Source organism: Orbicella faveolata, unplaced genomic scaffold (genome assembly GCF_042242905.1).
Source record: "Orbicella faveolata isolate gen_17 unplaced genomic scaffold, um_ofav_v1 contig_1, whole genome shotgun sequence".
NCBI classification, from domain to species: Eukaryota; Metazoa; Cnidaria; class Anthozoa; order Scleractinia; family Merulinidae; genus Orbicella; species Orbicella faveolata.
In genome coordinates, this window is record NW_028301536.1 from 13,588,365 (window position 1) to 13,602,983 (window position 14,619).

The following is a 14,619-nucleotide window of genomic DNA, read 5'->3' on the forward strand; positions in this document are numbered from 1 at the left end:
CGAGGAGCTTCCCTTTCGCGTGCTCCTCGCCCCCAGTATTTCGCGCGGCCATTTTTTTTTTTCGCGGTTTTCTTTCGCGTCACACACGACGGACTAAGCGCAAGAGGGACTACTCGTAGTCTACAGCGAGGCGCGCTACTATGCTTTTCATTGCTTCTTTTTCGCGCACGATCGCGCTCGTGTATCGTCTACTTTCCAACTAAATCACCTGCTCTACAAATTATCACGAAAAGCCTAACTCTACAAGCTACCTTGTTCCATTTAAATTAGAATCTATTACATTTAGGCAGTTCGCCAAATTAACAAAATGCTGGTGTGTTCGCTTGTATGGGATTTTGAACTGGCATTAAGATGGAATATCTTTGTTTGTGACATTTGTTTTCAACAACTATTATATCTGAATATCAAAAGTATGGATCTGTGTTTACAACATTAGCAAGAAGTGACGCGGGTTTAAAAATGCAAAATTTTACAATCACATGTATGTCTCAATATTGCATTTCCACCCAGATATTTTGAGGCTTTATGTCCTTCAAAATGATACCCAAAGTTCTAAAAAATTGCAAAAATGACCAAATTTCTCAATCAATTTGTATCTAGCTTTGTGCCTCCTCTAGTCAACCCCATATGCCATACCTGAAGAGACCACAAGCTCTGTCCGGAGCGGTCCTCAGGGTCCTTGATCAGCGAGTGGTCAGCAGCGACTTCCCGCTGACCAAGAAACCTAAGGACTCTGTTTTGGATATGAGGAAAGAAGTCGAGCGTGGCAAGAGGTCGTGATTTTGAGTGCTGGCCAGATGAACCGGCGCTTCTGGGGACAAGATTGGGTGACTGACTTTTCGACAACCTGAACATGCTAGGCCAGCAGCCCCATCGAGCAGTTAGCCTTAAAATTCTACCTTGAGATCTAAAGATTAGCGTCCGGGCCGTCACGACGTCAGCCATCCAGAAGAGACCTCACCCCTCAACTGAACAATCACAACCACCCAGCACTAGTATCACTATAAACAACTTTTACTTAACTTTTATTTACAAGAACTCAAAAAAAGCTATAATAAAAGCAAATAGATATATGTATAACACGAAATTATTCATGTAGTTGAGGGCAGATTGTCAAAGAGAACGAAATATGCTCAAACATTAAAATAAAATAAATACTTAAATTAAATTTTGTTTATTCTTATTTTCCCTGTAAAGTTCAAGTTTCAAATGAATTGGACAGACATTTTGAGGTTCGAAACAGGGACTTAAATAAACGGATAACTATGATACAGTGGTACAGTCAGACTTTGTACCCACGTACCGCCCGGTTTCTAGATGCGCTGGCGAGTTCAGAACACGACCATTGGAGGTGGTAATATGGAGTCAACCGTGGGACCCAGTCTCCCCTGGGGGAGTGGTTTACCAAAGTTCACGTCGGTTGACCGTAAAAAGAACGAATGTTAATGATACTCTGCTATTCGATGCATCCTAGCTCGGATGTCTTACGTCTATAACCACATTACAAGGACACAGTTTTTAGTGCGGTTATAAAATATGTAAACTGGACAATGCCTGATTCCTATACAAGAGAAAATACCCAAGTGGACAAGGCCTCAACTAGCCATTTCCAAGGTTACCAAAACCCCACAGAATATGAGATCGCCATTCTTTGTGATGAAGTTTACCTAAAGTTCCACTCCCTTTGTAATACTCAAAACTGAGCAAAAGAAAAGAGAGAAACGCCCTGGAGGAAAAAAATTCTGGCCTGAATAATATTCCGTTAATCGAAACACAGTCCCCACTTTCGGTTTTTTCTGAAATCGTAGGTGGTGGCGCACCATTTTTTCCTGTATCCATCCATTGTACAGCCGTGATAGAGTTTACCATTGAACTTGAACGGAAATACGCAGCAGCTGCCCCCAGAATTGCCGCCATGAGTGTCGAGCCCGCTTTCGCAGTCGTCTGCAAGAAAGAGAGTCTGAGGTGTTATATATGTTATTATACAGCTATTGGGATGCAAGGTGTAAACATACTTTAAATTTGTTCACTTAAAACAGAAAAACAAAGAAGTAATTTAATTTTAGAGAATAAACTAGATCCGAGATTGCCAACTATCTTTTTGTTCCTTTTTTCGCTAGACTTAATTTTCGCGATTTTCGCGATTTAAAAAAAGGGTTTTAGCGAAAATTAACCTTGTGAAATTTAATACCCTGCTATATATTTCTTTAATCAACGTTAACGTCGGTTTACTTCATAATTATCCTTTCCATGTTCTCTATTTAAGTTTCAATGTTCGAGCTCCTTTCGTCTGATCATGAATCAAAATGATCTTCTTGCGGCAGTTCTTTTAAGATATTCTTGGTGTAGTGGTCAAACAATCCATTCCTATCTGGTTCCTTGTAACTCGTCACGACAAGCTGTTTATACTTGTTAAATATTTCTCTGTGAGCGAAAGTGAGTGATACACACAGGGAGAGGCGCTTGATAGAAACTTCTTGCAGGCTTAGGAAGGAATATCAGGGGAACACCTACATGTAGACGAGCCTGCAGTGAAGCCGCATGTGTCACGTGATTAGTCTATACCGGCGTCGCGCCTGTCGACTGTCTGTAACGCAGGCTTTCCTAAACTAAAGATTACTCACAAGGAGGTAGTTTATTGAGGTCAGACTTACCAATCCAACACTTGTTGCAAATAAGGTAATTGCCATAATCATACACGGAGCATTTGGCAACGTTGTTCTTGAAATCTGACTCGGCCACTTGGTTGCCAGGGTTCAGGTGGACTTGGAGGTAAAAACCACCGTGCACGAAGTCACTAACATCCACCCACTGACAGTCGATATTGTAGTAATAAATGTCGTAACACCCGGGAGATATCCCTTGATCACCCCGGTCCGTACAGTTCCATACTTGCTCAAACCCAGGGTCGCACTTGGTGTCCTCCAAACAAAAGCTGGCCTTGTGTCCGTCGGCAACCTTAACCCCAGTGTCCCGACCTACAAAGTGAAAACGTAAGGTGTATTTATTCTCAAAGTTCATCACAGCTGATATGTAACGCAAGCTGCAGGATAAAGTGACAAAGTGCATTGCTTATCCCCCTGAATGGGATGCCACTCAATCCCGTAATGCATCCTAGCGTCAGTTTAATAGGTTTCCTCAACAGTTCTCCGCTGCTGAACACACCTGACCCGCTTTAGGTGAAGAAAGGCTATGAGAAAGAAAAGCGTCCTGTTTAAGAACAAACAGCACAACAACCGCCGCTCCTTCAAAACAAAGTAGTGTTTTGGAATATTTTCCAACGTTCCTTAGAGATATGGTAATCCGGGTGGTAACCTTTCAAATCATATCGCACAGTTTAAGTACCAATCAGTGATTTCTTTTAATCGTGAGCCATGCTTGGTGGTCCCATTATCACTAAAGCTCAAGCCGCTACGCGTAAAGTCTTCGCTTTAAAAAAAAATTGTACAAAAGAGAAAAGGTCATGTAGGCCAGGGAGAATTATCAGCTATTTCCAAAACTACCAGATAGGGATCTTCAGAGTATTCAATCTGTTTCCGATCTGCTCTACGGTACCGTGTCTTTGTTTGCCTTAAATAGCACGTAGAATTAGCCCGCGAGAGAAAAGTTCATTTATCTTCAATTCCGCTTGTCCATCTGTCTGTCTGTATATTAGCTCTGTCAGCCTCTCAGTTGATTAGTTAATCATCACTTGATCATTTAGTCAGTTTACTAAAGGACTGTCGGTCAATCAGTCAGTTGGTCGGTCAGCCAGTCAGTCATTCAGTCAGTCAGTCAGTCAGTTAGTCAGTCAGCCCTCAGTCATTCATACTCCTGTACCAGATTCAGTTATTTAGTCATTCAGTTACTCTCAATAGTCACTCCGTCAATTGCACTCTCCTTGTTTCTGTTCACCTGTCCGTTCGACACTTTACTATTGTACTTACGAATGAGATCATATGAGGAGAAAGTCTCCATAGAATGGTAGTGCTGATGGCATTTGTGCCATTGCCAAGTTGACTTGTCAGCTTTTGGTCTAAAGTGATCCAGTCCTCTGTTTTCAACTTTCACGCTGAATCTAAGCAGTCGCCTTAGGGTCGCGTCTGAATATCTGGAACCGAAATAAGGAGATAAAGTGAAGCTCCGATATAACGAGGTGACAAAGGACTTGGAAATCGTCGTAACAGGCCAAGGTTCCCAATACTGGGTTCTGTAACATACATTCCTACCCTTAGTAACCTGGCCGGGACGAAATAATTTGTTTACGTAATTGGCCATTTCCGAGTTACCTTGTGCCTCTGTTTCAAAACGAGGCCTCGCGCAAAACCGTTCACATGGAAATGAGTTTGATTTGCATGAAAATGAACCTGTAGGGGGAAAGAATTTCCTACAAATGGTTTCGCACGAAGACTCATTTTGACACAGAGGCAAAAGGCAACTTGAAAATGCCCTTTTTACGATAACTAAAGAAATTCTCGCGCGCTCATTGGCTAATCTTCATTGTCAATAAGCGGACAGACACATGAATTTATAATTTATGCGATGCGTCAAACGAGCGAGAGCGGACATTTTTTGACAATTTGTTATCGTAAAAAACAAATTAACGTCAGTTTTCTGCGTCTGTCCTCTCATTGATCATGAAATTCGTCATAACATTGTCAAAGTAGCTGTGGATCCACGAGGCGATAGCCGAGTCGATCCGCAGACTACTTTGACAATGTTATGACGAAATTCATTGTCAATAACAGGACAGACGCATGAAAAACTGACACCAATTTGTTAAATTGTAAATTGTAAATGGGAGGGGCAGGGGTTCATTATATTGGGGTTCTTTAGCATTATTCATATTACGGCCAGAAAAACAAGGGTGATGGAAAAACGTAAAATTCATAGTTAATGACAAACATGAGGTAGGCATCCTGATATCTTACGAATACAGTATTTGCATGAGCAAGCCCTGATATTCACCCGAGTGCAAGGGCTCAAAACACAAAACACACACATATTTACCTTAGCTGACCTGCCGCACTTTTAGAGAGACAATTTTCTTCCATGGCGCACCTCAAGCTATATAAAGGAAGCATATTCATTTCCATGTGGCCTCTGAGAAGATCAGTATCGAGAACAAGATCCGGCAAAGCTGAGGAAGGAAAAATGAATTTCAACGCTGAAAGCTAGCTACGGAAAAATTACCTTTTGAAATGTGGCCGTTCGAACACAAGTAGGTATTTCCACAGGCGACAGTTAAACGAATAATTTCGAGTCACTGCGAACTACGACGAGTGGTCACGAAGGTTCACGACTTAAACTGCGTCAAAATTTGCTGCTGGCGTAACTTATATATATAAATTATTATTATGTAAGAAATAGAAAACATGTACCATGTTTCTATCGAGTTTTAATATAAATCTACCGGCGTTCTATCACGAATATCGCTCTCACTCACTATCTATTCTGTAATAGATAGTGAGAAGCGTAGCAGTGTGCGCTTGTTAACAAAATGACGGCCGCTTTTTGGCAATTTCGAAGTGTCTGTGAAGATGATTTAGGTCAGGTTTTGAACGACTAGTATAAATTTGTACTAAAACAATTAGATTATTCGCTCTCGATTTCTATGCGTGATAGTTGACTCGAGCTGCACCCTCGTCAACTATCACGCGATAGAAATCTCGAGCTCATAATCTAATTGCTTATTAGTAGAATTCTACTAGTATACTGATGCAAATGCTGCGATCTGATTGGCTGAGCTACTCGTATACTTTCAGTCATTAGAGTGCAGTGTCTGTCAGTCGTCCACAAAATGCGGCGTTTTTATCGTTTTTCCGAAGTTTTGGAAGAACGTTTAGACGTAAATGGATAATTAAATTCCTGAGAAGACTAAAAGAAGGACATCAGCGGTTTCTTGACTTGAAATTATTGAAAAAACGGGTGTGTGCGCGTAAACAACTGCAAATTTACCAAGGACAATTCAATGCAATTCAATGTGCGATTTTGTTAAAGCGTAAAGTTCAATAATGCGTAGAAAAATAATTAGAAACCGTTATTTGCGTTTATACATACATACATACATACATACATACATAAACTTTATTTAAGCTCGAATTTCAGAGTAGCTTGACAAGCTAATATTTCCAAGAACAAAATATTTGATAACGAAAAATTAAAATAGAAATTGCTATTTAAATATTGACTTATATTACAATTGACTTATATTAACTAATTATAAAATTATCATTTACATGTTTCATGAATTGGTTTTACTATATGTGCTTTTTGAAGTCTGAGAAGCTACATAACCTTATAAAATTGGGCAAAAAATTCCCTTCTTTTGTTGCCAGATAAGTAAAGGAGTGGAGACCAAAAGTTGTAGTTTTAGGTTTGGGCATTTCCAGTATATAGTTTCCACGCATGTTGTATGAAGTAGAACGGAACGAGAACATGAAATTCAGTTAGAATTCCACTAAAACAATTAGATTATTCGCTCTCGATTTCTATGAGGCGATAGTTGATAAGGCCGCAGGCCTCATCAACTATCACCTCATAGGAATCTCGAGCTCATAATCTAATTGTTAAATAGAAACACGAGTGAAAGTTTGGGAGAACGAGAAATGTTGTGGGAACACGAGCCGACAGGCGAGTATTTCCACAGCTTTTTCGAGTTCTGCCAAATCTCCACGAGTGTTTGCAGAACTTCTACATCATTTAATGGCAAACGTTTTCAGACCCGTGTAAAAAAAATGGACTCATCTCACCATTAACACAAATAACGCCTGCTGATTTCTTCTTCCTGCTGCACGTGGCATTCTCCCACTCATCATGCTCACAGTTGTAAATAGAGATCTCGTCCACTCTACATTTAACCCCAGACATGATTACTTCAAGGTCCGTTTCGCTGAAGTTACTCTGGGTAACAGCATCACTGGCATAGCCGAGATTCAGCTGTCGACAAACTGTCATGGCTTCCTCTATGCCCCATTCATCACCACAAACAGTTCCCCATTTGCCATCATGGAAGACTTCAACCCGTCCCTCGAAAGGATTTGCGCCACCTCGAATGCGAACCTACCGTAGTTAAATAATTAAAAAAATACTTAATACTCTGCTTACAAATGTACTTTTGTCAGCAGAAGTTCAAAAAGGGGGCAACGTATATTCTTTCGAAAAACCCGTCTTACATAATTCATCAATTCCGCAGTTTTCATCAGAATTGTTTCTTTGAAACATGAAGTATTCCTAGATGCAACAAACTGGTGCCTTTATTAACCTTGTCACTGTTGTATACCTCATGCCCCTGAAGTGGTGGTACGTGACATTTGACACTCGCGTCTTCATGATGATCACAATCTGAGATGCGCCAGGCCCGGTGCTTGCACTGCCAGATATTCCTCTCTGATCCCCTGCAGACAACTTCATCAAGAAGAACCTACGGCGGAGAGAATGATGATTAAGCTATTGACATCTCTACCACTACTAAACGATGGAGACTCAAATAAATCAGCTTTAGGGACCGTTTGTTCCCGAAGTTCTGTTTAGACACGCACGAGGCAGCTTCACCTAAAGTATAACTAAACTAAGGGGCCTATCCATTGGCCAATAATAGGTGTTGTTGGTATTCTCGGTGTTGGACTGGCACTAGCTTGCAATGGTGGCTCATGTGGGGAAATATCAATAAAAAGAGATAAATGTCATTTGCATTTGAAAAGACTCCTCGCATTAGCCTCAGTTGCAAGCTAGTTCCAGCCCAACACCGGGAATACGAATATGGCCAATTCGATTACGGTAAGGGCTATAATGAAAGAAGTTGGTCCCGATCTTCAGGAACACTAACTTGTTCTGCTAGTTGAAAGATCAGCCAACAAATCTGCGATTGTGCCAAATATGAAAAAAGCTTAGTTTAGCTTCTCTACAAACTAACTTGGGCCACGCAAGTACGTATATAATTTGTAAGTGAAGCAAGAACTAGAGAGTGAAGCAAACAGTTAAGGATTCGCTTGTCAACTCAATACACTATAAGCTCTACTCACTCTACTACTTACCCGTCCATTCCCTCTTCCATAGTACGCATTCTTTGCTGCCATCGCCGCTGACCCGTAACCCAGTGACCTGCAGACTACGTTAGCTTCCCTCAATGTCCAATGGTCATCGCATATGGAGCCCCAGAAGTTGTGATACTGCACCTCTACACGCCCTTCGGAAACCAACGCTCCACTTCGTAGTCGCACGTTCAAGGGCTGGAGAATAAATACAAACTTTAAAGTTTATTTTTCACTTGTTTGTCTTCTTGAAATTACTAGGATTTACATGACCAATACATTGTGAGGCAGTTAAGAGATGAGAATAATCGTTTCAAAATTCACATGAAGCATAGCTTCCAATGCGAGAATGAATTGTTTTCTTAAATAAGAGAAGGAAAAAAAGACATATTTGTCTATTCAAATAAAACTGTTTAGAAATCTTCGGTAAATTTACATACCAAGGTATACGTTCTCACCTTTGTTATTTTTCGTCTAAAGCATTTGATTCTCAAAACTCCACCATCCTCACACTGATGAGGGCCCCACCCCGCATGGTCACATGACACAATCGAAGACTCCCATCCTTTACACGTGACTTGGTCCAACCAATAGACGGGCTCCACATCCTGAATGGTCACAGCATCAGACTCAGCGGAGGCCGGGAATCCAAGTTGACCGCAGAGCACGTGCGAGTTAGCGCGTGTCCATTCAGAAGTACAAATATGACCCCACTTTCCTTCGTGTTCCACTTGGACGATACCTTCCGATATGTAATCATTGACAATCGGGCCAATTAACTGAATCTTGACTTTTGAAACCTGAATTACAGGTGAAAAAGAACTAGTGTTGTAACGCAGTTTTGGATTTCACCCACGTAGCTAGATGAAGTGTACAGTACGAGCAATTTCACTTGTTACATTCTCTAAGAGTCGTTAACTAAACTCCAGAAACCTTAACTTTTAGTTTCATCACGATTATTCAGTTTCAGAAATCAAAATGGTGTCGATTCTAAAATTATGGTACTTTTCTGTACGTTTGCATTTACTTTTTACGCACAAAAACGGAAGCATTCATTTAAAATACCAGTGGGCCGGGTTGTTCGGAAGCCGGTTAACGCTAACCCGGGATTAGAAGTCAACCGAAGTGCAATATTTTTTTGCATAAAAATATTTTTCACTGCTTATGTTTTGTGTTGTTTTAGATTATTCAAACTCAAAACGGAGGGCCAAACAATATAAACAGAAAAGCTCACCGCAAAGTTACAAAACTCAAATCAAAATGCTCGCTCACCCTGGGGGCTTTGAACAACCTAGCCCAGCAATAAAGGAAGGTGTTAAGAAGGGGAGATAACAAGGGGTTGTTATCAAGATACTCCATGGGTAGAGTACACAAAGTCATACCTCACCGCTGGCTTTGGAAGGCTTGGGCTCAACAATCACGTCACTCCTGTGCATTCTGCAGATAACTCCAGCTTGATTGTATCTGAGACAGTTGTGTCGGCCCCAGGGCCTGTGGGAGCATTTGTCAATGGACTCCTCGTCTCCAGTGCATTTGACGTCATCAACCCAGAATCTTCCATTCCCATAACCGAAAGCATGTTGCCTTGATAAAAGTAAAATCAGATATCAGCTAACAAGAAAACTCTTCTTTCAGGCTCTTAGTCTCCGTAAATTTCTCTTAAGGACGTTCGCGCGAAAATTTCCCAACATTGATTTTTTCTGAGACTTTTACCACTGTAAGATGATGAGTTAGTTATGTCAGAAATGTAAAAAAATTGGGGGTCACCAACTTCGTTTTGCAGAAAACATGCCTGGAAGAACACCCTAAATCTGAAAAAATCGGGCTTCGTTAGCGAATAAGGCCACAGTGTCTGTAAGCCCAAAAATATTGCAATTAGATCTTTGAAGTGAAATATTCTCTGCCAAATACTGTTTAAGTGAACCTATTAAGTGAATTTAGACAACTGGTGAGGTTCCTTAAAGAGCAAGTTCGCATTTAACGACCATAGTTTCACGCGCCTTGCAGCCGCAAGATGGTAGGATTTCGATGTCCCGTGGACAGAAATCTTGAATTTTTTTTTAACTTCCGACATTGATTTTTTCTTCATTTTTGGACAATGTGAAGATAATTGTAAATAAAATCTGTTTCTGGAAAGAAAAGTAGGGATCACCGAACGTCCAAGATTGTTAAATCCAGGCAAAGCTATAGTAATGGCCATCTGCCCTATCATTGTTCATTTTATTACTTAGCGCGCGGGCTCATGCCTGACGTGACGTGCGAATCTGCGTGCGCAGCAAGGATGCGCAGAAAAAATTAGCGCGAACGTCCTTAATTAGTCGAAATAATTACATATAACAGTAAAACCTGTCAAAAAAACCCTTAATATCAGTTTCAAGTGCTTATAACTCGAAAACCAACAAGATAACCACCACTTTTATTATTGAACAATGATAAAAACTGGTCATTGCATAAAGCAGTTCAAGAGTTTCTATTGGTTTAGCCACCATGAGACTATCTGGTGTATGAGCCATTATGTTATTTGCGTAAAGGGCTCTTTTTACGGAAAACTGTATATATTTGGCGAATTTTGCAATACATACACGAACATCGACCTTTAAGAGGTGTTCTCCTCTAGTTTAAACCATGTGCACTATGTTGTATAATCCTTGATGTTGACAAAATCGTCTTGTAGGACATATGTAACCGACTTATTCCAAAATCGCTGGACAACTGGCTAAACCTATCAGCTTCCTGTACACCAAATTAGGAGGGAAACAGAAGTAACGCGATTTTTGCCAATTTTTTTTTTTCATTTAATGGCGCCATCTGGCCCTATAATTACAGAGCATAACAGAAATGAATTTTAAAGGCTCTGTTTACGGAAAACCGCATTTATTTCGCGAAGTTTCTAGTACAATGCACGAATATCGACCTTTGGGAAGATGTACTCCATCTGCTTAAAGCATGCGCGCTATGTTGCTCAAGGGCTCTGCTTATGGAAAACCGTGTTCACTTCGTGAAATATTGGCACGCCGGCAATATCATATATTCTCAGGAAAGGGTACTCAACCTGTTCAGACTAAGCGCAAATTTGCTTTTGAGCCGTTGTTTACGGAAAACAATACTTTCCAGAAGTTTCTGCAAACGCGTCCGCAAATGCATGAGACTCCTGCGATCTTTTTAAACTTTGTGCACAACGATGGCACTACGTACGATGGCACTACGTACTAGAAACAGTGTCTTCGTGATGTTCAAGCGAACCGGCCACTTTTAGTTTTCGGAAGGCGCTCGCTTTCCGCTCAGTCCATTCGCTGTAAGTACACGAGTGCATGGCCAGTGAAGTGTTGTCACGCAGTACAGTCAAAGCTGAGTCTAGTCACACAATTACAAACCTAAAAATTGTCACGCACTACTGCAAGGCGCGCGTTAAAACAACCTGATGTGTATCACGCAATATATTACATAAGGTCTTAGTAGCTAGAGGAGATTTACCCCTTAGATTTTAAAGAAGATTGCATAATTCCAGCGACATTCGCTAGAGCTGCTTTTACTGCTTCGCGTTAATGTCGTTAATTCTTCCCTTTTGAATTATTGTATAATATCCGAAGTATGCTTTCAGTGTGTACAGAATTTTATACTTTAAAAAAGCCAAACGTCTTGTGAATGTACGTACTTTCGGTGAAGAATGGACAGTTTTTACAATGAAACTTACGTGATTCATTTTCAAGCGTCCAAAGTTAGGAAGGAAATATAAAACACTGACTCACCCTTTCGTGAAGCGCAGCACATCAGGATATCCAAGCATGCGACAAACCACTCGGGCCGCCTTCCTGTTCCATCCGTGATCACAAACCGCTTTCCACGTACCGTTGTAATTTACCTCGATTCGTCCCTCGTAATTGTGCTTTCCATTGACCAGACGAACCTCTAAGCCGGTCGAAATCTGAAGGCTCGTTAATACGACTCCTAGGAAAATCAAATTCATTTTAATAACAGGGAGAAACTGGTATGGACGCAATTCGACGGCGGGAGGGCCTGTGTTTGATCGATCGACTGAACCCGATAGGAAAAACGCTAAAGCACTGAGCAGTGGATTGAGAAATCGACCAAGTACCACTCAAACCAAATCTACATCCACGAACTTAATCGTGTGACATTTCACGCACATTCACTCCACAGATGAAACCAGATATGCTCCAGAAATCTGTGAGCTGCGTTCATTGAACAGACGGTCCTTGTTTGTTCTTTTCAACACCTTTCGATGCAAGCATATTCTAACAATAATAATTCTTTATGAGGTCATAAAACAGACCCAGGGATAAGTGTTCGGACCTTTTTCTTGTCACTGAGTCAAAACACCTTGTGAAATTATCGAATTATGTCTATTCTTGACCAAATAGGGTAAACAGTGTAAATTCTTTATTCCCTTTCAGACAGTAAATTTTCAAATTTGCCAAAAAACCGAAAAAGGAAAAATTCAATGCCCAGCTCCAGTCTCTTTCTGAATTCTGTACTTCACAAAGCGATCAATTTTTAAATGGTTTGTTATTCAATTTTCCCGGGAAAATATCTGTTTCCAATGCGGTCCGCATCATCGATATGAATTTGGGGAAAATAGTGGTAAACGCTTACGGTTGGCAAGGGAGAACATAATTTACAACAAATACGTCTTAAAGATAATTGGCCGGCGGCAAAGAAGATCAGTCGTCACAAAACCAGTTTATCTGATCTTCCAGATGAAACGTTCTAGATGAGTATTTTGAACGATGAAAATTGACTGACGGCAAGCTCACCGGAAGCGAAGACAGACACTTCAGTAAGGTAATTCTTTTTGTTGTTTTTGGAATGAAATAGGTTGGTTTATATTCTCTCAAGTCTGTCATTAGTGGTTAACGAAGACAGAGAGCTCGTTATGGACTGAAAATAAAATCTCCTGATTAACCTCAAGATAAACAAGGTTAGTGATTATCCAAATTTTCACTGAAAGCCATTCGCCTTGAGGTAACCTTTTTGAATAAATAGGAACGTACTACAGAATATGTTTGCTGCCTAACTTTCTCGGTGTTCTCGTTATCCGAACAGTAGATGAAAACGTTTGTCAGTCGCATGTCCTGAATCGCGGTATTTTAATCATTAAGGCGCATTTTGATCATCTTGCAAGCGAGATCACGGTAAATGAGACAGGTACAAGACATGGACTGAACATTATACTGTCGCCAGGGCATTCATCGCTCTCTTGAGCCGAACCGAAGCTCAGAGGACATACTCCACATCCCATTCTCTTCCAATTCTTTATGTTCCCAGCTATTTACTGTTTGTTTTAGCCTTTAACCTATGCTCGATTTGAAAGAGCTTTGCTCTGCTGGTCTCTTTCTTATAACTGCCACATAATTTACATTTCATGATCACGCGAAAATTAAATTATCCAACACCTGGTTTTTTCGACAAAAATAGCCTTAGCAGGCAGGAGGTCTCATAATCCGCGCGCGGCAGTCAATGCTCATGAATAACTTTTCACAACCCCCCGTTTTCCCGGTAGTCTTCCTTAAGCTTGGCCTTCCGAAGCTACATAACTTGCACGAATCATTGCCTAGTCAGCACTAGTTCGGGATACCAGGTTAGGGCCTGGACGCACTGGGCAAATTTTTGTTTATTTTGCGAAAAAATCTGTCATCAATTCCCTGAGACAAGTGCGTCCAGTGATTTTTAGATCTACTAAATTTTGTCAAGGCTTACGAAACTTCAAAGACGCCGTCGTCCTGCCTCGGAGCAGGACAAATTTTTGTCAGGCGTGAAATCTGACAGATTTGTCAATTTACACGTCATGATTTGAAGGAAAATGTCAATTAAGAAAATTTGATCTCTATTTTTAGTCGGAGTATTTCACTCCGAAGCCCGCCAAAATTAAATTTATATTTGCGCGGCAATCAAACGATAAACATGGAAGATTCGTACCTCGGTATGCTCCATGACGATCCGTTCGCACAGTACAACTATTACGGTTCCCAAGTCTACGTTAACGTTCCAGCTGCATCTCCAGGACCAAGCTCTGCTCAATTTGTACATCCGTGTGTCCACCCGAGTCAGCCGAGTACAAGTAAAAGTGTAAGTTTCACGACTACATGTAATCAAATTGAAAGCAGCCAAGCTGAGGATTCAAGAGCAGACGAGAGCAGAAAAAGGGGCAAAGGTTCAAAGAAGCAAGCGGCAAAGTACGACTCGTTTGAGCCAGAGGAAGAGCGGTGATTGTGATTGACACTTGTGGTTAACAAATATTTTGCTGTAATTCAGTGCGCCCACGCTTGACAAATTAAAAATTTGGCAGAGACAAATTTTGTCGAGATTTTTGGAAGGGCCAAGCAAATTTTGTCAGTCCAGTGCGTCCGGACCCTTAGCGACCTTTGCGTAATTGCATTTCAATTGTTCTGTCACCGCAGAATATTACTCGGGTCTATTAAGAATGAAAAACGTCCTTGGATTTGGGGATTTGGACAAACCGCTACAAACCATTTTGACTCAAAGCTTTCGACATCGAATAAAGTGGCGTTTTGCGACCTGTAAAGTGGATTTTCATGACCTGTTCGTGTCGTTGTCTTACCCTGGAATTCCGTCTATCCTTTGCATT

The 14,619-nt window shown here is 40.9% G+C and overlaps 1 protein-coding gene across 1 annotated transcript; it reads right to left on the reverse strand.

The window, feature by feature from the left end:
• Window positions 1–993: 993 nt before the first annotated feature.
• Window positions 994–12,189, reverse strand: LOC149118161 (lysyl oxidase homolog 3A-like). Its single transcript, XM_089290240.1, has 10 exons — window positions 11,762–12,189; window positions 9,395–9,596; window positions 8,471–8,812; window positions 8,016–8,210; window positions 7,262–7,402; window positions 6,732–7,041; window positions 4,990–5,119; window positions 3,927–4,090; window positions 2,655–2,978; window positions 994–1,944 (listed from the first exon to the last, which is right to left on the reverse strand). Exons 1-10 carry the CDS (start codon window positions 11,977–11,979, stop codon window positions 1,763–1,765), a joined length of 2,208 nt encoding a protein of 735 aa, XP_089146366.1. The 5' UTR covers window positions 11,980–12,189; the 3' UTR covers window positions 994–1,762.
• Window positions 12,190–14,619: the final 2,430 nt, after the last annotated feature.